This window comes from Pempheris klunzingeri, chromosome 12 (assembly GCF_042242105.1).
Source record: "Pempheris klunzingeri isolate RE-2024b chromosome 12, fPemKlu1.hap1, whole genome shotgun sequence".
NCBI lineage: Eukaryota > Metazoa > Chordata > Actinopteri > Acropomatiformes > Pempheridae > Pempheris > Pempheris klunzingeri.
Genome location: NC_092023.1, coordinates 4,634,549 through 4,657,596, shown reverse-complemented (window position 1 = coordinate 4,657,596; position 23,048 = coordinate 4,634,549). Strand labels below are relative to the sequence as shown.

The 23,048-nt window shown below is 43.6% G+C and overlaps 2 protein-coding genes across 2 annotated transcripts; one reads left to right on the top strand and one right to left on the bottom strand.

Annotated features, from left to right (window-relative positions):
• The first annotated feature begins 3,165 nt into the window (after positions 1–3,165).
• On the top strand, positions 3,166–7,855 carry got1 (glutamic-oxaloacetic transaminase 1, soluble). The gene is made up of 9 exons (XM_070840748.1): positions 3,166–3,299; positions 5,222–5,403; positions 5,487–5,610; positions 5,890–6,002; positions 6,095–6,199; positions 6,359–6,509; positions 6,861–7,026; positions 7,136–7,278; positions 7,565–7,855. Exons 1-9 carry the CDS (start codon positions 3,191–3,193, stop codon positions 7,702–7,704), a joined length of 1,233 nt encoding a protein of 410 aa, XP_070696849.1. The 5' UTR covers positions 3,166–3,190; the 3' UTR covers positions 7,705–7,855.
• Positions 7,856–11,338: 3,483 nt separating this feature from the next.
• cnnm1 (cyclin and CBS domain divalent metal cation transport mediator 1) lies at positions 11,339–22,205 on the bottom strand. The gene is made up of 10 exons (XM_070840969.1): positions 20,726–22,205; positions 17,361–17,504; positions 16,159–16,299; positions 15,811–15,980; positions 15,498–15,597; positions 14,271–14,416; positions 13,491–13,734; positions 12,312–12,416; positions 11,924–12,025; positions 11,339–11,491 (listed from the first exon to the last, which is right to left on the bottom strand). The coding sequence occupies exons 1-10, from the start codon at positions 22,203–22,205 to the stop codon at positions 11,412–11,414; spliced, it is 2,712 nt and encodes a 903-aa protein (XP_070697070.1). The 3' UTR covers positions 11,339–11,411.
• Between the last annotated feature and the right edge of the window lie 843 nt (positions 22,206–23,048).

Here is a 23,048-nt window from a genome sequence, read left to right as displayed (position 1 = left end):
TTGATGACACCGTCTTTGGAAAACAAACAAGGCGGGAAGCTAAAAAGGTGGTCACTCACCACAGCTCTTTGACCCACAGACGCAGAGGGCATCGCAACATGCGAGCAACGCTGCATTGTCCCCCTTGGAATGTGCAGCAGTGTGTGTGTGCACGCGCTCCTGTTTATGTTTCAGTGATACCACAGCTGGAATGTGACTGTCTTGTGCCTGAATGTGTGCCTTTGTGTGTTTTGGTGTCAACGTCCTACAGCAACACTGATAACTTGCATGCAAAATGAAAACACAGTGATAAAAGAATCCTTGTTGGAGCTACTTTTTTTTTTTTTTTCCTTTTTCGTCATATTTGCGTTACACTGCTAGATGCCAAAATAAATGTTCCACACATCAATGTCAAGAAGATGCAGAGAAAGTGTCTGCAAATGTTTGGCTGACTAACTCATTGATCTGGATGTGACACACTCCCCCTGTGGGCACTGTCTTCCCAGAGGCTACTGCTGTCACTCCTTGCTCTGACTCACACTTCACATCACAGCCCAGACCGTTGTCCCGGGGCCTCCGCGGTACGCACACACCAAACCCTGCCCTGGGCCCCCGAGCCTTGTTCTAGGAGCTCAAATCCCATAATTGCAGGGCTGACAGTGATAGCTAACATAGGAGACACCCTCACCTGGTCGGAAGGAATGAAAACATCTACTGTCAAAGTGAAGCGAGGAGATGAGTGGGGGTGGTAGTGGGGAAAGTGAGTAACATCTGGGAGAAAACCGGAGCGCAACATAGTAACTCAGTGTTCAGGAATCAGGGTTAATTATACCATTTTTGTAAACTTTTCTATAAGATAAAATTTATTGATCCCTCAGTGGGGAAAGTTTGCTGTTGCTGCAGCTCAAGGGGACAGAAATAGTTAAAGAAATAGAATTGATTAGGACTTTATAAGGCATAAATTATGCTTTAGTCATGGTTTACAAGTCAGAAATAAACCACTATTAAGGACAACTTTTAGGAACACCGTGAAAATATAATTAGCCAGTGGATATCCTCCAAAAGCTTTGGGCTTGTTTTGTCTGTTTAGCTTCCTCTGGCTCCTGAAGACCACAAGACTGGACTGGTTTTCTGCTATAAAGCTTCAGAGAATCAGGCTCCAGATCAGTTTATTAACACCTTAATATCAACAACTGCAGAATTATAACCTAAATCATATAAAACACAAAAGAAGCCATCACACTGAACAGTGAACTGAGAACTTCTCCACAAAAAGATTCAAATGCAGTACTGTGCAAAAGGCGTGTGTGAAGAAATGCGATTAGCGATTTACAAAATGCAAAGTGAGCAAACAAAAGAAAAATTTAAACCAAATCAGTATTTGCTGTGACCAACAGCATCAGTTCTTCTAGGTGTTTTGTAGGATCATAGTTGGTGTATGATTAACCAGTTATGCCAAACAGGTGCTAGTGATCATCAGTTTCATATGTAGGCTGAAACACTGAAACAGAAACAGCTGTAGGAGGCTTAAAAGTTGTTGAGGAACAACTCTGCTACCAAGAAGACTGTTTCACATCAGAGGACATCATGTTCAGACTGAGCACAGCAACAAGACACAAGGTGGTTATTCTGCATCAGCAGGGTCTCTGCCAGGCAAAGATTTCAGAGCAGACTGTAGTTTCAAGATGGGCTGAAGAAGCACAAAAAAACAGGCAACTTTGAGGACAGTAGACGCAGCGGTCGGCCAAGGGAACTTAGTGCAGCAGGTGAAAGACACATTCTGCTTATTTCCCTTTGAAATCAGAAGATGTCCAGCAGGTACACCATCTACTGTCCGGAGAAGTCTGGCCACAAGTGGTCTTCATGGAAGAACTGCGGCCAAAAAGCCAAACCACACACGTGGAAACATGGCGGAGCGACTCAACTATGCACGAAAACATCGGAACTGGGGTGCAGAAAAATGGCGGCAGGTGCTCTGGACTTGAGTCAAAAGCTGAAATATTGGGCTGTAACAGCAGGCGGTTTGTTCACCAAAGGGCCGGAGAGTCTGCAGGCAACAGTGAAGCTGGTGGAGGTTTCTTGAAAGTGTCTGCAAACGGAGTCTGGGATTTGGTCAGAGTTAATGGTGTCCTGATGGTGTCCTGATGGTGTGGCCCCCACACAGCCCAGATCTGTCTGAACATCATCCAGTCTGAAGGAACTCTGCAGGAACAACCTTCCCTTCCCTTTAAGGATTTATTAAACATGAGTTAAAAGTTGTAAGCCCTTTATAAATTTTGTTTTATTTAAGGTGGTACTGGCTTAATGCATTCCCCCATTACGCTTCAAGTTTAACTACACAAACTAGGCCAAACCCTGCAAAAGCTCCCCCCAGACAGAGACTTTAAGAGGACCGAGGCGTCAAGCGCTCGGCCCCCAGTGTGGCCCGAAAAGCTTTCCAGCGAAGTCGCCCTCCTGGTGGGGGAGAGCAGGCTGGAGTGGCCCTCATTTATCAACCACTTCAGCTCCTGCAGACAGCTGCGGGGAGAGCACAGAGGAGCCGGCGTGTTTACACCACAGCTCAGCCGAGGCCTCAGGACAGGACAGATGGAGGTCCTCGTGCGCGCTCATTTACAGGCTTGCATGCAAGCAGCACAAGCAGAATAGCTGTGTGAGCATGTAGGGCCCAGATGGACATTTCTGATGGGAAGATGTGCAGCCTCGCCCTCTGAATCAGAGCTTGGATTCAGACTAATATCTCCTTTCACCTTGACATGTGTTGATTTATCTATAAATGGGAAGACATGACACCAAGCAAAACAAACCCATGCCATGGTAAACACAGCCAGTGCCTGCTGGGAAGCTCCTGAAACAGTCTTTAACGAGGTTGTGGCTCCATCTTGTGGAATAAATCACTTCCTGCATGAAAATCCTCCACGCCAGACATTTGTTGTGACACTTGTCGTTCATGCTGCAGAGGTTTTCATTGGCCAGCAGCCCTTGTATTTGTGTTTTCTTGAACTTTGACCCCCCTCCATAAGGCTCAGTGCTGTGATTGGCTTGGCACACGCGCACCAGACTCCTATTGGTGGATCCCGCTCACTCCCACTTCACATCCTCCAAATCCTCCAAGTTGAAGGTGAAAGGCTTCCCTCATTCATCCCCTCCAGCCGTCCCGGTAGCTGCGTCCTGCCCAGTGTCTCCACAGACTCCCGTGAAAGAAACAGCAGCCATGTCGGTGTTTTGCGAGGTGCCCCAGGCGGCTCCCGTAGCTGTCTTCAAGCTGTCACAGGACTTCAACAACGACGACTTTCCCAGAAAGGTGAACCTCGGAGTGGGAGGTAAGTTGTCCAAAGTGTGTCTGCACGACAGCCATACTGTTCGCCATGGCAACGGTATCCTGGAGCAACCGGCTAATGGTTGTTAGCTAACGCTAGCTAGTTGGCTTTGAGCAGCTGCCGGTGTTACAGTGAATTTTGAGACCCATTATATCTTGTGACCTGTTTAAAATTCCTCCAAAAGTGAATGTCCATTTTTATTGTGGTGACTTCTAATATATTATTCAGATGGGCTAATGCATTTTAATATATATTACCACAATATTTGAACAAGACACTTAGATGAAGTCACAGATTTTGATAGGTCACATATTTCGATGTAACACCTGCAGCTTTATCCAGTTATTTTGAGTGGAAAAGTGAATGTCCATATTTATTATGTGACCACTAAGACATTATTCAGATTGGGTAATGCATTTTAATATGTTACCACAACATTTGAACAAGACACTTAGATAAAGTCACAGATTTTGATAGGTGACAGATTTGAATGTAACACCTGCAGCTTTATCCAGTTAAAAAAAATGCAGGATATTATAATATAATTTTAAATGACATGGAGATTGTGAAGAGATTTGACTCATTATTCAGTCAGACCCAGATTAGAGCCAATACAATTGATCATTCATGTAGCTCACTGTTCAATCATTCTCCATCAGTGACTGATTGCATCTTTGCTGATGATGTACTCTTGTTATATAATGGTGTGGCACAATGAATAGAGCCGGTCTCTGTCCCTGTTCTCTCTGGATTACTGTTCCCTCGTGCCACAAGAGCAAGTGTATATATGGCACAGACCTGCTTCTGTCCCACAGGAACCAAATGCACATTTTTTTCTCTTTGGTGCAGTTTTCTGTGTTAATCTTATTAAAATTAGTAATCCTTGCTGCTTATATTATAAAGTAGCATTGTAAGAGACATTGCTCAGCTCTGTTGTGGCCGTGTGTTAATGGCACTGCAAGGCAGGACGAGGCTACCTGAGTCCCATGATAAGTACAAGAGGCTGAGGCCTCATAATCCCCTTCTCTCTGCAAAACACAGCCCCACAGATGGTCATCGGCAACTGGGCAGCTGGGAAATGTAGGCCACGCAATGTCTAGTATATTAAAAGTCATGTCCAGAGCTGAAACAACTTGTTTTGATAATCAATTCATTGCTTAAGTAAGTTTTTCAAGCAAAAATGACATAAAATAAGTGTTGCAGACTAGTGGTGATTATTTGCTGCCTTTCCTCATCTTATTTGATAATGAATCTGTGGGTTTTTAAAGATGTCACATGGGTCTTTAGGAACCTGTGATATCAGTATATCAGTATTTTACTTGTAGAACAAATGGTTAATGGATTAACCAGCAGATTAATCAATAATGACAATAACTGTTGCAGCCGTAGTCATATCAGCTCGAGATTTATTTATTTATTTTTTTATAAATAGTTGTGCCTTTCATGCCAGCTGGTGTACAAAAAAACTCACTGTAGATAATATGCAGCGTTGGACTTATTAGTGAGTTTCAAAGCAAGTTGATAGTCTCTGTTCTGAAGGTGAAAAGGTTTGTCTACTTTAGTCCTTATCAGGCGGTGACACAGAGTTCATCAGGCTAAAACACTGCACAGATGAAAGTGCAGGTCTTTTACAGGATCTCAGTCCAAATGCATAAGGTATTTTGGCCATACACCTCGAAACATAAATATCATTGTCAAATAAGAGGTGAACCGATTAGAGGAGCTGATAATATGTTGTAAAAATCACAAATATCAAGATTCCCACGGTGCAAATGTTTGGCTCATAAGGAAATAGGCATTCGTTAACTCCACCTACAGCTAACTAACCTCTCTTAAAACTCTCTTAATGATCTAAAATCATTGGGAAAAATATCAAGGATTCACCCTTTCCTGCACTTTTTTTTAATTTCTTAAATTCCTTGCAGCCTACCGGACAGACGAAGGACAGCCATGGGTTTTGCCGGTGGTGAAAAAGGTGGAAAAGATCATTGTGCATGATGACAGGCTGAACCACGAGTACCTGCCCATCTTGGGCCTGCCTGAGTTCAGATCCTCGGCCTCCAAGATCGCACTGGGAGCCGACAGCCCTGCCATCCAGGAGAACAGGGTGTGTAGCAAAGACCGCATCGTGTTTCAGTTTATAATGTGTTAATATTCAAACTAACTTCCTGTGTTTTTCTGTCGCGCCAGGTGGGGGCTGTCCAGTGTCTGGGCGGTACAGGTGCTTTGAAGATGGGCGCGGAGTTTCTCAGGCGTTTCTACAATGGAAACAACAACACCAAAACGCCCGTCTATGTGTCTGCGCCGACCTGGGGTACGCCCACACATGCACAAAAAATAAACAGAGCAGCACAGAGTGGAAGTGAACATAGAAAGTAGCTCTTTGTTCAAGAACTTTAATCTTTTTATTCCTTTACAGGGAGTTCTATAGACTTTAGACTTCTATCAATAACTGTCACGTCGTATCAGTGATCTTGATTTATTATCAGTTTGAGTGTGAAAAGCATTAACAAAGTGATATTCACTGTTGTAAATAATAATAATAATAAAAAAACAACACTGGTATCAGAGTTTTTCTCACTGTTTGTCTCAGAAAATCACAATGCTGTATTTGCCAATTCTGGCTTTGAGGATGTCCGTCCATACAAGTACTGGGACGCAGAGAGGAGGGGCCTCGATTTGGATGGTTTCCTCTGTGACTTAGAGGTAAGAGGTGTGTGATAGGGGGATACTTCTGCTACTTATTAGTGGTAATTTTCAGTATGAATTTACTTCTTCTTCTTCTCTGTTTCTCACAGACTTGTCCAGAGCGCTCTATCTTTGTCCTTCATGCCTGCGCCCATAATCCAACCGGCACGGACCCCACACAGGAGCAATGGAAGCAGATCGCTGACGTTATGATGGTATTCTACACACACAAATACAAACTACCTCATTGTCTCAGCTGTTATCTCATCTATCACCACTAACATAAGTGTCAGTTTAAACAGGACATGGTTTTGCATGCTTAATGTTTATCTCGGTGTGCTGATTGTTTGATCTTTCATCCTGTTCTTTGCCAGAGGAGGAGGCTGTTTGTGTTCTTTGACTCGGCTTATCAGGGATTCGCCTCGGGCAGCCTGGAGAAAGATGCCTGGGCGGTCCGCTACTTTGTCTCCATGGGCTTTGAAATGTTCTGCGCACAGTCGTTCTCCAAGAACTTTGGCCTCTACAGTGAGTGGCCCCCGGGTGTACTGGGTTGAACATTACTTACTTGAATGAGAGCGATAAAGAGTGACATTCTTCCTGTTGTCCGTAATCATTATGACAGCCATGAAGTGCTTTACTTAACAGTTTAACAGCAGATTTTATTTTATAAAAATGACTGTAATAGATCAACATAGCATATAACTAAAACTCAGCTAGTTATTGTCAGAAAATATTAAAATATTCTCTTACAGGAAAGGTAGCAGCAGCGGTTTAGGCTGGTGCAGTAGGTGAAGATATGTCAGTGTTGCCACCCAAAGGTATAGAAAGTAACAGCTACAATATTGTCTTATATTTGACACGTGTTTATCCCGTCAGATGAGCGTGTGGGCAACCTGACCATTGTGGCTCATGATGCAGACAACCTGAAGAGAGTTCTGTCCCAGATGGAGAAGATTGTCAGGACCACTTGGTCCAACCCCCCATCTCAGGGGGCTCGCATCGTCGCCTTCACCCTGAACTCACCTGAGCTCTTCACTGAATGGTCAGCATAAGCTATCCTTATCAAAACAATACCCAAAGCACTGTATGAGGTATAACATCATAAGAATGAAGTTTTTCTGAGATATTCTGTTTTATTCCTTGGACTCTAGGAAGGACAACGTGAAGACCATGGCTGACAGAGTTCTGTTGATGAGGGCTCAGCTGAAAGCTAAGCTCCAAGCTCTGGGGACGCCAGGGACCTGGGACCACATCACAGAGCAAATTGGCATGTTCAGCTTCACAGGCCTCAACCGTGAGTACAAACACATAAACAGCTCAGCACATGGATCCCCATAGAAACCTGTATATTTAGGGTGAGGTAAGGCGATGAAAACCAAAAGTCCATTTAAGTTTCCAAACTAATCCAAGATGTTTCTACACATCTCAAAAATGGTACAAACTCCCTTTAGTTATATCATTTCCTCATAATATTAAATAAAATTCCCTTTAATACACACAAACCTCTTTTACAGGTTCTGTAAAGTGTCACATTAATAATGAACCAATAATTAAATCTGGTTCTGCTGTATTTCCTGCAGCCAAACAAGTGGAATATATGGTGAAGGAGAGACACATCTACTTAATGGCCAGTGGTCGCATCAACATGTGCGGTTTGACCACCAAGAACATAGATTACGTGGCTGAGTCCATCCATGAGGCTGTCACCAACGTCCAGTAGAAGACTACACTACCCACAGTCCTCAGCACTTCCTCCCGCCGGGCACTGAGCCACCAGATTCCAGGGAAAGTGTTTGTGTCCAGCAGATTTCCTGGAGCAAACATGGACTCTCATTTGCACAAATATACAGACGACCCTTAGCTCATGCCCCCACCCTCTTTTCACTGTTTGTGCTAAGTTAAGCTGAACACATCCTGGACCTATTTCTATCTGAACGCACAAAGATGACTAAGATGTTCATCTTCTCATCATCAGTAAGACAACAAATACGGGAATTATTCCTCTTAAGTCATTGTGTTTAAAATCTGCCCCGTTTTCTTACTGACTGTGCGTAGTTAGTGTGACATCGCTCATTTTTTTTAAACATGTAGCGTACTGCTTGTGTTTGTGTCGTCACCAGGATGTTTGAGAGGGCTTGTACATCTGTGATTGTGTTATAATTACATCAGCAGTAATGACTCTAGTGTCTAAAAATGTTTCATACTGATGTGATTCATCCATTCCAAGTGTGAAACACACATTTCCCATTTTATTCAGCCTGCGCTAATTAGTATGTATGACTAGCAGTTGTTAAAGCAGAATAATATTACCATGACCAAAATGACTCAGTGCTGATTTAATGAAAGGATGCAGCTGTAGTGAAAGTTTTAAGTATTTACCACCTCTATCGTGAATGAAGTAGCAGTATTATTGCAGGATGCAATGTGAACAAGAGATGAGTGTTCTCAGGAAGATATTTTTAACTTGAACTATGTAATTTATTAATGATACTGTCCTCTGCCCAAGGGGTTTTACTAATTACCTCAGTTTTAATCTGTATTAATGGAGCACAAATGGCACTGAACTATCCTAACAGGTGTCGCGACTCCAGAGTAATCTCTGTTTTCCTGCAGCTGGCTGAATGTTGGGATTTTTCTGGTTCTGTCGGGCACCTGCCACGTTAGTGTCGAGTTTGCACAGCGACCGTTTGTTCATTACACTACTGCACTATTATGTAAGATGCTCATGTCAGTCCGTGGCACAAACACAGTAATGATCAACCAGTTTGCTATCGTACGACGTCAACAGACCATCTGAGATGAATCAAATGCTCTAATAAATAAATATAAATAGTATGATTGTATCAGTGTCATATTTATGGTTTATATTTATGCTGTGCAAATCATTTGAAGTGAGTGACCATAAAAAAATAAAGCTGTGTACACACTTTCTAGTAGTTTAAACACATAAATGGTGGAAACAAAACAAAGTAGACAAGATAATAGTCAGTCAATTTATTAATAATTTAACTATCCCTCGTGTAGAACGTGGTCTGTCTCTAGATATCTTTGGGTAACTTGTATAACCATCTGAATTTTTTACATTACAAAATGTTACATTGCCTTTTGATCCTAGACAAACAGTATATTAATCTTTGCAAATATAAATCAGTGTTAACCAACTGCAAAATCTCCCAAAGCAATCAACGGAGAGAGTTTCTGATTCACACAAACCCTGCTGCTGTCAGATCAAAAGACTTCCCCCTGCACGTTCTGTGTACATAGAGGGGTCAATGTGAATAGCTAGGCAGTGCAATATCCTTTGTACTTTCATAGCCTTACCAGGCAGAATGAACTGCGTGTCCCAAAACACCACCCGTGTGTGTGTGTGTGTGTGTGTGTGTGTGTGTGTGCGTGTTTGAAGGGGGGTGGTGGCTTGACGTCAGCGTGCGTCATATTGCTTTCCTCTTTCATGTCTCTTTCTCTCTCTGTTCAGTTGAACAGTGGATCTGCTGAGATTTCACAGTGCAGATCAGCTTTGTCCAACCTGAACTCAGTTCAAAAAGGATCAAATCATAATTTAATTATTGCAGTAATGGCTAATTTCTAGAACAATGGCTTAAATCACTCCTTCAGTGAGCAGCTCTCTATGGCCTCCTCCACCCTCTTCAATAGATACAGACTGTTGCCCACTTCCAAAGTCCCTTTTTACCTTTATAGCAGCGGCTAAAACATGAAAATGTTGCCTTGTCGTTCTGCGTTTCTTTGCTATCCTTCATTATTTATTGTACATATCTCTTTTTATTTTCATTCTAAAACTTCAGGCTGCTGTCTATGTGAGGTTCATGTTAAAATCTACAGTCACTTCAGAATTCATTAAGTCACAAACTGCACCTCAGTTACTGCAGATATGGTAACACCCTATTCATGCATCCTTTCTCATGCATATGGAAAAGCTGGGCTTTCTACAGGGGATAAGTCTACAGCAAAAAGCAGCATTAAGAAACATGCAAGGAGCAACTACTCTTCCTCAAGAATACTCATAATATCCATTTGGTCCCTAGGCATAAAGATCCAAAACCCCCAAACCCCCCTAGCTTATTTTAATCAGTATATGCAGCTTCAGTGGTTGACCCTGTGAGAGATGATCTGTACATAGAAAAGTGGCTAATATGGCGGCTAATCGTATGAACTCTATCATTCCTATGTGATCTACTGAATGGAATCAAATGACAGGTTAATGAGTTTGTTTGTTTTGTTTTTTTTTAAAGGTGATAACAACAAGAGAAAAGGTGGAGAAGTGAGGGTGTTGGATACACTAAGATTGTGCCACATGTGCAGAGAGAAGGGAAGAGACAAACCAAACAGACTGTATGTGGGACACATGCATTATGTAGGATACATTTACTGAATGTATGCATGTATGTGGTACTGAGGTGATAAATTCAAACCATTTACAGTATGTGACATGACTTATATATTGCTATCTTCAAATCACTTTTGGTAATTCTTACGCTTCCGTATAAAATCTTGTAAGAAATGATGTTTCTAGCACAGGTATTTTTCAAAATTGTGCATGCCCCTCTAATCTTGCTGAGAGGTCAGTGTATAAAATAAGTAGTCATTCAAGTTGGGAATTAATTTATGGCTTCTTCACAACTGTGTTCTTTTGATCCGGTGTAAAAATTGTGCTCTTGTCTGGTGGCTTTTTCTTCTTAGCTGATGGCTAGTGTGTCGGTTTGTGTCGGCAGTAGGTGGCACCCTTATGGCAACATTAGGGCAGTTCCCTGTGCAAGAGATATTCTCAGTATGTGGGAACTGCCTCATAATAGCATATAAATAATAAATATTGTTTGCTCGATCAAGTAGAAGATCAAAGCTGGCTCAGGTATTACACATGTTATAAAAGGACCTTGTTGGGTTCCTTATTGGGAGATTTTGTGGAGTCCATACAGGTAGAGTCTGTTCTTCTGTTATACGAACTATGCAGCTGTCTCAGTGACACATTACGGCTCAGATGACATGATTAAATGTTAACATTATGTGTAGAGCTATCAAAAAAAGGTAAAAAGGACAATGTTTGACCTGATTACTACAAAACATGAGATGAAAACCTGCTGAGGTCCATACAGTCCAGTGTAAGGCTGGATAAATCCAATATTATGTTGTTCAGATTTGTCCAGTGAAGTGTTTTGTTTCAGATCTGCCCCTCTTATAGTGAGCACTCACTTTAAGGGGGTGAAGTCAGGCAGAGGTGGGGCGGAGTGTGCCAGTGGGGACCTGAGTGTTACCGGTGGCTATAACGGAGTAGACGGCTCAGTCTCCTGTCGGAGTTGTGTCGGAGCATGGAGGGGACCTACGAAGGGGTTGTTGTTCAGTAAGGAAAACCAGTGAATGATGAAGAGGAAGAAGGTGTGTGCTTCATCCCTCTTCCTCAGTGTCACTGTGCTAGCTTGTCACTGGTAGCTGCTCTGAACCTTCCTCCAAACTCTTCTCTCCATCCCGAGACTTTTTCCTCCTCTTGTTACCTAGAAACAGAGGAGAGCGTGCTGAAAATCAGGTGAGTCATAACTGGTTAAAAAAACCTGTCGCTGAATCAGTTTCATCTTGTTTTTCTCACATTAACATTTGCTTTTCTGAGACCGTAAGATTGTTTTAAATAATCTCACATCACATGCCATTACCTGAAATCACGTCAGCTGTATTATGCAGCACAGCTACAGCCTCAAATAAATAAGTCAAAATAAATGAGTCATATTGTATCTGGGCCAACGGGGACAGCTGCATCTGGGGAATCTGCTCGGCAGGAAGGAGTGGGTTGTAGCGAGGGACACATCACATCACCTGTTGCTAAGATACACCCGGCACCATTCCTGCATCTGACACAAAAGTTTGGGCGCATCTGACGGTATGTGTGGGTGTGCTGTCGCATCGGTGCTGGTGACAAATGGCTCACTCACTCAATTTACGCAACAGCTTCTTTCCGATGTTCTCCTCTGAGCTGGACAGAGACAGAGAGCTGATGAAGGGAGAGGTGGACGGCTGAGACTCCGTAGGCACATCTGAGAGAGGAAGAGATCAGAAAGTAAGATGGAGGACACAGCAGAATATACAGATGGAGTAGATGGAAAGAAAAACAGATTTTTTTTACCACCAAGTTTGTATTTTTTACGTTGAAATGACAATCAACAGACACTGATTGTCTATGCAGTTCTTTAACCATCTCAGTCAATGTAATATATTGAATATTTATATTTGAAATCTCATGAAACACACAAACTTTCTGGACCCTGTTCTTTTGCATAGGAATGAACTGCGGCCAGGAGTCGTGCACGGAGCAGCACTCACCATTGTCTTCATAATTTTCCGGGCGGTCCTCGCGGATGTAGGGAATCTCATCCATGCGGAGGAACACAGTGTCGTTGGGACTCCTCTGTCCATCAGATTTACTGCCTGTGAAGAGAGAATCAGACCAATTCACCACAAAACCAACTGAAAGTGGCCACAAAACAGCAGCTGGTTTGTCGTCCTGCCTACAGATGGAGCTAGAGAACTGGGTGATTATTATCAGTGTGCTTTTTTCTTTTTTAGGGTCCAGTAAGAACTTACATACAGTACGACCATGTAAGGGTTAAAAGTACGAGGTTTAAATTCCAATTAAAGATGAGCTCCAAACAGTGGAGGGGACTTAGTTGGTGAAGTCTGTGGTGTATAAATGGACGCTACTCTATTGACAACCAACAGAACCATCTGCCCACTGATTTGTCTTAATGACGGTGACACAAACCCACACACACACAACCCTTGTGGCGTGTTACACACAGCGTAAGACAGATGGTATGTGGGAAATCCTTTAAGCCTCGAAACCAGTACAGATTGGTCGATGCCGAGTTTGCACTCGTTTTTTGAGTGACTCACTATCAGTTGTTCGCTAATAAAGAAAACATGATCGTAGTGACAAATTATTAAAACGAATGTCTTTGGTGGTTTTTATTACCATTTGACCTAACAGTCATGAAATCATTCATTTCCAGGTTTCCTCTGAGCCGCCAGGAAAAGCAGAATATCAAATGGTTGCATTATCTATTGCTCCTGTCAGACAGGTCTTTGGCCTTTAGCCCACAAAGCACTCAAATCAGTGTGTTTGATCCTTTGAGCCTCTTCTTCCTTCCTCTTTAAAACAGGTTTCTACCAGTCTGTTGAATCTCATAATTCACATTTCTCCCCGTGGAATGAGATCATCATTTACATCTCAGGTATTCTTTGATGCTCTTATCCACAGAGATCACCAGAGTTACATGTTCCAACTAATCATTATGAGAAAATACTTCAAATTGCCCCTCGTGGCTTCTTAGAGCCCAAAGTTTTGTCTCCATGTTGCTGGTTTTGTCCAAGCAAGACTGATTATTAAAATTGCAGTGAATCTATTTTGGATTGACTGATTTAAATACTGAAACAGCCCACTACAGTAATATAAACACATTTTATATAGTCAGCATTTGACTACAAAGCATCCACATTACTTACGAACGATACGATTCCTTTCGTTGAGCTGGGAGGTGTAGCGAAGGCCACCGTGGGGATGGAGATGTGCAAGGCGTGCCAGCCCCAGTCGAGTGTGTGTGTGTGTGAGGGGGAGGGCGATGCTGTGCGAGCGGGCCTCTGGGACCGGAAGCCTTCCTAGAGCGTTAGGATCCACGGGGTCTGGTGTCTGAGGAGAGCTGTCCATCCTGCTGGCCATTAGGGCGTTCTGGTAGTGGTTCCTGCTGATCTGTGGGGACACAGAAGATAAGTATTTTCATCAGCAGTAGATCTGTGTGTGTGTGTGTGTGTGTGTGTGTGTGTATGCATGCCTATGTAACCCCAGTGCACGTGGACAGGAGGAAGCATGGATTGTATTGGAGAAAGGGGAGCAGGGGTGAGGAGAGAGGGCACATCCATCATTTAAGGCTGAAATATTCATGGTTGAAATGGAGCTCAATTATCCCCAGTGATTACAGGAAAGAGAGAGTAAGGGGAGAGCGAGAAACAGGATGTCTGTGTTCGGTCAGAATCAGGGATTAAGACATATCAAAGGCAAATGCTGCTGCAGAGGAAGAGTTTGCATTTTCAGAAATTTTGAAGATTAAATGGAGGGAGCTTAAAAGTGCAGTTGCTTGCTTTTGCTCCTTTTTTTTTTTTTTTTACCTAAAGTTTGCAGGAAATTAGACATTTAACTGATTTTCTAATAGCCGTTATTATAATTTTTTATGTTGTCGTTTCTTCTTATGTTTCTTTGTTGTGTTTGCAGGCATTTAAGCTTGTAACCTTGATGATCTGCAGGTCTGTGAGCTGTCGGACCGAGTAGTCTGGTAGGTAGACCCCTCCTCCTGTGGTGAGCTGACCCACACTGCCTCCACTCAGTAGTGAATCTGATTGGTTCAAACCACTGCCGCGGGAACTGTACCTTTGACCTGAACAGAAGAGGGAAACATACTTTGAGTTGTGTCATACAAACATACATGTTTCATACATACATCACCACTATTGGATAAAAAATGTTCATCAGAAAAAAGTACAAAAAGATTTCAAATATCCAAATCTATCAAAATACTCATATTCAGCTATACCCCACTAATATACCACCATAGTCACATGCACTCTTTGTCCTACTACCCCCAAAATCTGTTTAATTGTTTTTTGTGTATTTTTAGTCCCTAAAATGAGCATGAACATGTTTGGGACATGTTTATAAAGTGTCATCCACCCCCACTGGCCATCCAAGGCAGTAGAAGTCATCACTATTCACGCCTTTTATTTTGAAATGCGAGATCAATCATCTTTTAAATGCATGTTATATGCTATATATATATATATATATATAACATATAACGTGCATTTAAAAGATGATTGATGGTGTTGGAGCACTTTGAGTGTATTTTGTAATGCAGGTCTGCTCCGTTTGCTTATATCCTGCATAAGCATTGCGTTGAGCACTGCCAAGCAGAGCGGGAAGAAATGCTGTTCAGGTCATTTCTATTGGAGAGCAGTGACTCAGAGAGGCCAAGTTAAAAAAAAAAAAAATCTCTTTTGCAGCTGCTTAAGAGAAAAATCTTGATTCTAATATTTAATTGGGTCTTCCTAATTGCTTTAAGATCATTCAGAACATCACACGTGCAAAACACAACCACCAGAACATAGAAAGAGAGAGAGGGAGAGAGATAGAGAGGGAGGGGGGGGGCTTTCTGCTTGCTCTGCAGTCTTAGCTGGATTTCATATAATCCTGTGCAGGTCATGTCCTTCCACTGGGAAATTCTCTGAAATCACTTCTTTTAATTACTTACTTCCCACGGTTGCTGCTGCTCTTGCAGGCTGACACTCTACAGGCGCTGGGTGAGATTTAGACAGCGAAAACACTTCCACCATCAGCACCGCACTCATTTTCTGATTATAATTGCTGAACTCAGTCTGTCCTTGTCCCGTCATAATCACCACCCTTATCGTAAGTCCCCTATAAATATTGGTCGCTATTGCTTCATGTGTGCAGCTACTTACCAACAGGCAGGGGTGGGATGAGCGCTGGCATACCATAGTAGGAAAACGCTCCATTTTCAAAACGGAGAGCCTCCTTTCCTATCTCCACCTCCACCCGTCCCTGCAATGTCAACACAGCCATTTACATGCATTAGGCCTGAACTCTCACAGTGTGACATTTAGAGCACTAAATCACTCATCTAATGGCGCCTCTTATGCAGAAAAAAAAACACTATAACAAAATCAGGAACAGGAGTAATTATTGCTTGGTTGTATAATTCATTTGCAGCCTTTCTGTCAGTATCAGACTTGAAAAGCAGCAGCAGGAGTTTACCAGCAGAACGAGGACGAAGTAGTCGACAGGTTTGTTTCTTTGGAAGAGGTAGTGTTGAGGAGCGTGTTTGTTCTTGGGGTTGAACTTGAGTTCCTGCACAACGCTGGGATGTTTGATGAGACGCAGCAAAATCTTCTCTGACAGGTGACACGGCCTGAAAGGCTCTACCTCTACAAGATAAATCCAAACAGACACACAAGAACACACCAAAACAAGAGTCAACGAGAGAACACAACGTGCCCCGTCACCTGTCCTTATCCTTGTCTTATACTGCAATCCACTGTGTGCACCCACGAGTGCTCTACAAAACATACATGAACACATGCATAGGCACACATACAAAGCTACCTGTGGCCAAGAAGCGGTGGGTTGCTAGCAGCAGCTGGGGCGAGATCTTCACCTTCAGCTCATTTTCTGCCAGTTTGAAGATAGAGAAATCCTGCTGCTTCCTCTCATGGTTGGATACTCGCCTTTTGTTCCGATTATCAGCTATGAAAGCACACAGATTACAAATCATATAAAGTGACCAGTTCACATTTTCTATATGCTCAGATAACAGCTGACGGAGGTAAAAGTGTTACCTTTCCACCAATTACGTTTGCCTCACTAGTTATTCCACACAAGTACAGCATTCTTGTTCTTGTTGACACTAGAAGGAATTAGTAACTATTTTGAGTTTCCACTGACCTCATTAGCTGATGCAGCTTTGTTTGCTGCACCCAATCACTACAGATTTCTACATATGATTTCTCTCAGCAAGTTTATTTACAGCTGCAGAGATTATCCAGTGCTGTGTAAACACTGATTGATAAATTGATTCATCCTCTGCAGATGCGAGGAGTATTAAATACATTATATTCCATTAAATGCATCGTAGCTGCAGCAGGAACAGCTGGCGCTATAAATGCCTGGAGTCTGGAGAGATTAACTCCCCTGTGCTATATATACACATACGTAATTATGCACATGCAGACACACAAAACTTCAAAATGTTATATTAATTTGCTGTGGGACTATCTTTTGTATAATATAATATTATTTATTTACCTATTTGTGGCATGAAAATGGTAAATTCAGTGAGAGAAAAGAGAGTACAGAGTAGATTGGGTATGAAATGACGGGCGCTTGGCTTTTGATTCCCTCTCTGCAGAGAGCATTTGCAGCCAATTAAAGACGAGGGGATTATGGTGATTATTTGTGAGACTGGGCCGTTTATTCACATAATTTAATTATGCATCAGGAAGGAGGTGAGAACAGCGGGGGAGTGAAGGTGGGATCAATAGTTTAATGAGAAAGCAGGAGGAGGGGGTGGTGCAAGAAAGGAAATTACAACATAATATGAATGCAAAAATGTTGTTCTATACTGTATATGTTGTTCAAGTGATGCTGTGGACCACAGAGCTGAACAGGCTATCAGCTACTGCGACAAACTGAGAGAAAATCTATTCAGTGTGGGAGCTGGAAATATGATAAAATTGATCAGAGCTAATGCAGCAGTGACTTTGAATACTCAGAGCTTCGTAAGCAGCGTGTTTATGCATCATACGTACTATACAGGTCTGTCTCATCCACAATCTCAGACTTGATGATCTCTTCTATGACATCTTCCAGGGTCACGATTCCCATCACTTCATAGAAGGGGTCTCCTTCACCTTCGCTGTTCACCCTCTGCACCACGGCCAGATGGGACTTACCTGCATTCGTCGGAAAAGAAAAAAAGGTCAGTTCAGATGTGTTGTGCTTGAAACCTGCTCGTGCAGTGCGTTGAGATTTAACATCCCCGGATAAAAATAACACCAGTCAACAGCCTCTAACTGGATCTGTGCAGTCAAGTTGAAAATCAGCATTAATACACCAAACTGGAGCTGAGAGACAATAAACACAGGAGAGATTTATCTTAGAGCTCGAATAGGAAATTATATCAATGTTAGGACTACCCTTCTGTGTGTGTGTGTGTCTGTGTGTGTGTGTGTGTGTGTGTGTGTGACTCAGATGAGAGGAAAGTGGGCATTGGGGGATTAGTCTGGGGATACTTTGACAGTTTGGAAGACTTGGCTCTTATGTAAACACTAACATTACGCAATCAGTCTGGGGATGCCTGCATCTGCTGACTAAACTGCCCATGCTGCTGCCACCTCTGTAAGCACACGGCCACACACACACACACACACACACACACACACACACACACACACACTTTACACATCTATGAGCAGGCCCGGCGCTCCGACTCAGTAAGCGTTTGGCTGAACATGACAAGCCTGCCAGATACAATGACACAGCTCGCCAACAGCGTCTTGGGAGCGAGTCAATAAAGCAAATGTGACAAGAAGTTGCCAACAAAGCTCGACCATCACAAAGGAGAGCAGAGCAGGAAAAATTACCATGAGCACAACAACAAACACACTATTGCACTAGCCACAGCACACACTGCTTGTTACTTGTTTTCATTTTCAACTCAGCAAAACACACATTTTAAAAAAATCAACTGTGCCACAGACTGCCGTGGTCCCTCTGACGTCAACACGTAAGTCAGTTTGGTGACCGAATACGTTACCTAACCCAAGTTGTGATGTCATTAGGACACAGCTTTCAGCAGAAACAGATAAACAGTCTCCAACCTCACTTTGAACAAAATCAGTGGCTCATATGAGATGGGCCGATTTAGGGGATCACTGCCAAGGGATAAAATGGATCAAATGCCTTAATCCACTGCAACAAGACAAAAAAATCCTGATTGACTGACAGGAAGCCGTCTCCAAATATGAGACTCTGGCTGTGAGATTGGCTGGGATGGCGAGGCTGCACGCACTGCTCTGGTCAGCTTGTCGGAAGAGCTCAGGTGAGTCAGAGGTGGATTTGCCATCAGCTGCTGATGTGCCCTGGCGCTGCATTACATCATTCATATGTTACATAATACTCTTGCAGGATAACACACACACACACACACACACACTTGACCAGACTCGCACACAGACACACATGCCCGGGGCAAGACTGGGTCTACCATGGATGTCCCTTTTGCAAATGTTTCTGCTCCACCAGTTTCCCAGGCTCCTCCAGTCTATGACTGAGCTCCATGTGGTGTTTTAGATCATGCATAATGCGTTCGCATGTGATTGTACATTATGTGTATATTTGCCATCTGTGTATTCGGCCGTATACAGTGGGCAACAATACATGTTTACATCTCTGCAGCATTTTGCTTTTCTCCCTGTTCTATACGCATGCACACACAATGTATGCACACATTAAGTTAGTTAAAAATAAACATAATGTCTATTCTATGTCTCAAAATGGTTTCTTTAGTTGAACAGTGGTGAAAATTTTTTTTTTTTTTAGGTACTTGTACTTTTATACTGTTTTAAACTTCTGCTGTTCCTCGTGAAACTCATGTCCTGGAAACAAAGGTAATAAAAATGTTTTTTGTATCTATTTTCCACTGTGCAGTATGTTTGCAGTCCTCTCGACCATTTCTTACATTGCTTGGTGACATTTCCATCCTTCCCTCTAACACAGACTTCACCCCCAACCCATCACCCTTCTCAGTGAGACATCCTCACAGCTTCCATCCAGGCTTCCTGAACAGCAGGAGCCTTTAATCTATGAGAGCAAAGTAGGAAGGAGGCGAGAGAGGAAGGGAAAGGTTGAGGCTGAATTTTTCATGGTCGCTCTGCAGGCTTGGATGGCGGCAACCTGCAGAGTGGGAGAAGCTTCAAAGTCACAGCTAGCCGAAAATTAAGTGCACACAGACAATCTAAAGGTGAAGCCTGACCTCACTTTTATAGCTAACCTTAAAACAACACACAATATGGAAACAGACACTGGGTCTAACCTGAGGCCATAGATCAACTTGGTCAGACCAAAGCTATATTTCATAATGCTGGACAAAATGAAACGGTTGACCTCCTGACCTGTAAGTGGCAATCTAATTTATGACCCTGCTAAAATCCCCACTGTGTGCACTTTCACAACCTGAATGGACAACTGCTGCCTCCATCTACTGAGCTCTCTTTGTCAATGAAGCAGATTTACATCTTAATCCCCACAACATACGCCAATGTCAATGAAATCCTTACATAACAGTTGTTGCAGCAGCCTCTCATATGTCTCCATTTTACCTTATGACACTGCCAGGGGAGTAGTTTGAGCTGTTCGCTACAAGAGCATCAATTCAGAATCATATTCAGCGTTATTGCCAAGACTGAATGGGGTCCCTGGGGAGAGACGACATACTTTTGCTCAGCGGTGAAGTGATGCCATCACTGCATGTGTGTGAAACACAGAGTGCTGTAATACTGTGAATACAGTTAACAGCAAAGATGCTTATCAGACAAAAGATGTGTGAGTCAGAGAGACACAGTGATGAAATTCACTGCCTCTGCTGTCATTCCAGTGACGGCAAACATTTCTACTCTTGCTAAATACCTTTTGGATACACTTCATCATTGCATTTAAGTACAAAGCTGATACCCTCCATAACTGCCGTGATACAGAAAGGGGAAAACAAGCAGGGGTGATGGGGGCAGATAAAGTTCACAGCATTGTTGTCTTAGGAAAATGATTTTTACTACATAAATTCTTCAGATAACCCCCATTCTGGTTCTTGGTAGCCTCTAGCCTCTGGCTGAACCACACTCACAGTGTGACACTGTATCCTATTTCACATATGTCTCTCACTGCTCTGGGGATCAAAGGGCTTCACTGGCAGGCCCACTGTGAGCCAGTGGACTGATGTATACATTGACTTCTGCACTGATAACCAAGTTGAAGTGCACAGTCACTTCAAAAGACATTTAGCTCCTTTGTGGTAAGAGGAGACAGCTCCAAACTTACATATGGTGCATTTTGTAAAAACAAGGGGCCCAGAGTTGTTCTGAGACCTGGCCTCTGATATGATCTGAAGGGGAGTTACCTCGCTTAAATTCCTCCAGCATCACATCCAGCTTGGTGTCATTGAAGACGCAGTGCATGGGATGCTTGTAAAACTGTGTAATTGTTTTCAAAGGAGTGCAATCGTCAGGATCCACGAAGGCCAAATCTTTGACAAAGAGGATGTCTACAATGTTGGACCTCTCGTTCTCGTAGACCGGGATCCGGGTAAACCCGCTCTGCATCACGTCTGACATGGTGCAGAAGTCCAGCACGGCGTCAGAGGACAGCATGTAGCAGTCTGACAGCGGGGTTAACACGTCCTCCACCGTCTTGGTCCTCAGCTCCAGGGCGCCCTGGATGATGTTGAGCTCCTCTTTGACCAGGTCGTGGTACGGGTCTGTGACGCGCAGCATGGCCACCAACTTCTCCCTGGTGTAGAAGCTGCTGATCTCTTGGTGCAGCAGGATGTCCAGAATCTTGGAGACAGGATAGGCGATGGGGAAAAACACCAGCATCAGCAGGCGGGTAGCACAGAGGGTCTTGGAGGCGATGGCGAGACTGTGCCTGGACGCCACGGAATGAGGTAAAATCTCACCAATAAAGAATATACCCAAAGTACATGAGGCAGTAGAGAGAGCAGTCATTCCTAAAATCTGGCACATCCACACCACAAAGCATGTATTTGTAAGCACGTTGCCTAGCACCACAGTGCAAAGGATGTAGTTTCCATGTTTACGCACTGACTCTATTTTCCGTGCGTATTTCTGCTCCTTCTCTGTGCCACTGTTCTGCAGGACCCGCAGCTCCACGGGGTCCAGAGCCAGCATGCTGATGTTCAGACCGCTGCAGAGCGCAGACAGCCCCAACAGGAGCACCGAGACACCCGCCTGGAGCCAAGCATCTGCCTCTGGAGGTCTCTCCACCACCGCCAACCAAAAGTCTTTGGTGCTGAAATGCTCCCATTTCACTCCATCAAACGCGCACATGGAGTAGTATTTGACAACTTCGCCTCTGCGCAGGTCTTTAGCGAGCAGCTCCACCAAAACTGAGTTGTAACTTGAGGTGGATCTGAAAGAGCCCAGCAGCTCGATGTCCGAGCTCCGGGCATTCTCCTCTTCGCATGGATTTCCTCTGGACCTGAACCGACTCTCCGCGTCCCCGCTGCCCTCGCTGTCCCCACCTGGCTCCTCGATGAAGGCGATCCACGGGGCGGCAGGAGCGGCGTCAGGTCTGCCGCTGATATTCAGGCTGTTGGGATGCTCCGTAGCTGGAGATGCGGAGTAGTAAACCCTCAGCATGAAGCGGGTCCCCTCGGTCGCCCTCAGTATCCCATCTTGCACGGACAGCTCTCCGCTCTGGGTGTCTTCCGGCCGGACGCCGAGCAGCGCTGCCGTGTGGGCCGGCAGAGAGGAGAGGGTGACGGTGAGAAAGAGGAGAGAGAACCGGCGCGGATGCAGGATGCAGCAGAGAGCATCCGCAGCATCCGCAGCCATCATGCTGAATGAACTACTGAAGGACATGGGAGAAGTGGGTCACGTGGTCTGCGGATGGGATGGATGGAGCATCTGGGTGGCCATATCCATGGAGAAGAGGATGGTTATGTTACACAGAGAGGGAGAGAGAGGGAGAGAGGAGAGAGGGAGGTGGGGGAGCACTAGAGTCCTTAAATATACATGACAAACCGTGACGTCGGCCTGTTTTATTTGCTTTCTGCCACTTTCTAAAAATAGAAGGCAGGAAAGGCCCCGTCATGAATGATTAATGTGACACACTATACTCTTATTATAGAAAACCCTTAATATGCGGAATATCAGACGGATAATCCACAAATATCAAAGACAGATTCAACCAGAGGGGAAGATTCACACAAATGAATAATTCAGAGGCTCGTTACAAACATAATTTAGGTCAAATATCACCAAGTCAGAAGGATCGAAGTCTCACTGTTGTGTGCGGGGTCTTAAATGTTACACAGATTGTTTTGGTTCTGTTTTGGGGATGAACACTAGATGGCAGTGTTGTCACCTGTTTCACTGCAGCCCGGACTCAAACACACCGTGAGTGTAGTTTAGACCTCAGACCTGAGAACTGCACGAGCTCATTAGAGGGGGGGTTCATTTATTAATTCATTAAACACAGTTCTGTTTCCTGAACTGGCATCCATCAACACATGAAGCTCTTGTTCGTAATCCCACATCAACACATTTTAGAGGAATAGATTTTCATTCTGCAGCTTTAAAAAAAAATCAAAATAAATAAATAAAAAAAATCCCATGAAACTTTTATACCTCATTGAATATTTTAGACATAAAAGGAGCTAATAATCGGATCAGCATAGATTAATTATAAAAGGTAATATTAAG